At 53.3% G+C, this 2,893-nt stretch overlaps 1 protein-coding gene across 1 annotated transcript; it reads left to right on the top strand.

Annotated features, from left to right (window-relative positions):
- Positions 1-317: 317 nt before the first annotated feature.
- On the top strand, positions 318-1,417 carry LOC139555796 (octapeptide-repeat protein T2-like). Its single transcript, XM_071369198.1, has 2 exons — positions 318-724; positions 1,057-1,417. The coding sequence occupies exons 1-2, from the start codon at positions 318-320 to the stop codon at positions 1,415-1,417; spliced, it is 768 nt and encodes a 255-aa protein (XP_071225299.1).
- Positions 1,418-2,893: the final 1,476 nt, after the last annotated feature.

Here is a 2,893-nt window from a genome sequence, read left to right as displayed (position 1 = left end):
CTGATCCCTTCAAAATAAACGACATCTACACCCAGAGACCTAGAGACCTAGAGACCTAGAGACCTAGAGACCTAGAGACCTAGAGATGCGGAGAACCGGAGAACCGGAGATGCAGAGACCCAGAGACCCAGAGACACAGAGACCCAGAGACTCAGAGACGCAGAGACACGGAGAACCGGAGATGCAGAGACCCAGAGACGCAGAGACCCAGAGACGCAGAGACACAGAGACGCAGAGACGCAGAGACGCAGAGACGCAGAGACGCAGAGACGCAGAGACGCAGAGACACAGAGACACAGAGACCTAGAGACCTAGAGATGCGAACCGGAGAACCGGAGATGCAGAGACCCAGAGACCCAGAGACACAGAGACCCAGAGACTCAGAGACGCGGAGACACGGAGAACCGGAGATGCAGAGACCCAGAGACGCAGAGACGCAGAGACGCAGAGACGCAGAGACCCAGAGACGCAGAGACGCAGAGACCCAGAGACCCAGAGACCCAGAGACCCAGAGACCCAGAGACGCAGAGACGCAGAGACCCAGAGACACAGAGACGCAGAGACCCAGAGACCCAGAGACCCAGAGACCCAGAGACCCAGAGACCCAGAGACCCAGAGAAGCAGAGACCCGGAGACCCGGAGACCCGGAGACCCGGAGACCCGGAGACCCGGAGACCCGGAGACCCGGAGACCCAGAGACCCAGAGACCCAGAGACCCAGAGAAGCAGAGACCCGGAGACCCAGAGACCCAGAGACCCGGAGACCCGGAGACCCGGAGACCCGGAGACCCGGAGACCCGGAGACCCGGAGACCCAGAGACCCAGAGACCCAGAGACCCAGAGACCCAGAGACCCAGAGACCCAGAGACCCAGAGACCCAGAGACCCAGAGACCCAGAGACCCAGAGACGCAGAGACCCAGAGACCCAGAGACCCAGAGACCCAGAGACCCAGAGACCCAGAGACCCAGAGACCCAGAGACCCAGAGACCCAGAGACCCAGAGACCCAGAGACCCAGAGACCCAGAGACCCAGAGACCCAGAGACCCAGAGACCCAGAGACGCAGAGACCCAGAGACCCAGAGACACAGAGACGCAGAGACCCAGAGACCCAGAGACCCAGAGACGCAGAGACGCAGAGACGCAGAGACCCAGAGACCCAGAGACGCAGAGACACAGAGACACAGAGACACAGAGACGCAGAGACACAGAGACCCAGAGACGCAGAGACCCAGAGACGCAGAGACCCAGAGACGCAGAGACGCAGAGACGCAGAGACGCAGAGACCCAGAGACGCAGAGACGCAGAGACGCAGAGACACAGAGACCCAGAGACGCAGAGACACAGAGACACAGAGACACAGAGACACAGAGACACAGAGACACAGAGACACAGAGACGCAGGCCAGATCATTGCTTAATGCACCACAGATCCTTGGGGAATTACATGACGGTTAAGCAGTGAAACAGCAAACCGACTTGAACAAACCTCTGTCAAGTACATACAGTACACGCACGTATACACACAAACATGCACTTGCGCTGCAAACATACACACACACATCTCCCCCTCCCATACCCCCTCTCCTTTCAAATCAAATCCTCCTCCTGTACCGTGCCCAGGCATCATGTCTATCATGTGTGTGTGTGTGTGTTGGAAGTTGTCTAGCGTCTGGTTTCCATTAGCCAGCTAGGTCTCTGCAGCCTGTGAAGCTGGGGTTCATATCTTGATAACATCAGGGTCGGACCCTCTCTGGAGTTCCACGCTTTACACTGGAGCTCCAGACCTCCAAGCCTCTAGGCCTACACTCCCTGCCCGCCTTCCTGCCCTCTCCCTGGGCCTGAGAGAATATAGCTTACTCCCTGGAGCTCCAGACCTCCAGTTCTTGACACAACTGTGGGAAGCATTGGAGTCAACATGGAACAGCCTCCCTGTGGAACGCTTTCGACACCTTGTAGTCCATGCCCCGACATATTCAGGCTGTTCTGAGGACAAAAGAGGGGGGGGGGGGGGGGGGGGTAGTCAATATTAGGAAGGTGCTAAAATAAAACATATAAAAAAATATGTAAAAACATTTTCCTAAAAGTATAATTGTTTAGAAAGGGCTTCTGTTACTGTAGACGACTGCTTTTCTGAGGAGAGACAATATGGCTGACCTGTGACTTCAAAGCCTCTCATTGGCCAATACGTAGTAATCAGCAATCCAGGGTTCATGTGCATCATTCTTCCTTCTGTGCTAGCTCACCCGACCCGTGTTGACCTTGACAATTTGCTGGTTCAATCAGTGGGCCGAATGTGCATTTCACTAGCTAATCCGTTTTTAGTATTTTTGCAAGTGTGATACTGTCTCTGACAGCGTGGAGAGTAATCATCTAGGCTCTGTGCCACAAAATGAGTTACAAAAAACTGTCCAGATCATTTCAAGTCATCAGTCTCAAGTCAAAGTCAAATCCCGAGTCTTGAGGCTTTAAATCCAAGTCAACCTTCAAGTTATTTTATATCAAGTTGGGTCGAGTCGAAGTCATGTGACTGGAGTCCACATATCTGGTATGTATCGACCATGGGTCTTTCAGGAAAGGAAAGACAATTGAACTGTCCACAGAATGTGTTATTGCCTCCCCCCCCCCCCCCCCCACAACAGGAAATACTTTGCACTGTCAATGAACCAATGAACCACACAATGAACATTTACAGTCACAAAGAATATATACATATACCTGCAATACACAGATAGAAACACCCAACAGTACCATCTCCTCTACGGACTGGCTTTCAGACAAGAGATCTAAAGAGTGTGTAGCCGCTGTGTGTACCCGTGGTATGACCTCTTATCCCTGACTTGGAATGGCTTGGTATGGCCTCTTATCTCTGACTTGGAATGGCCTCTTATCTCTGA

The sequence above is a fragment of the Salvelinus alpinus genome, chromosome 27, assembly GCF_045679555.1.
Source record: "Salvelinus alpinus chromosome 27, SLU_Salpinus.1, whole genome shotgun sequence".
Classification (NCBI taxonomy): domain Eukaryota; kingdom Metazoa; phylum Chordata; class Actinopteri; order Salmoniformes; family Salmonidae; genus Salvelinus; species Salvelinus alpinus.
This window is presented reverse-complemented; position numbering and strand designations above follow the sequence as displayed.

Excerpts from the sequence above, each read along its gene's own strand:
- LOC139555796 (XM_071369198.1), top strand. The coding sequence starts at position 318 with ATGCGAACCGGAGAACCGGAGATGCAGAGACCCAGAGACCCAGAGACA. Across the intron at positions 725-1,056 it reads AGACCCAGAGACCCAGAGAA|AGACGCAGAGACCCAGAGAC; the intron begins GCAGAGACCCGG and ends CCAGAGACCCAG.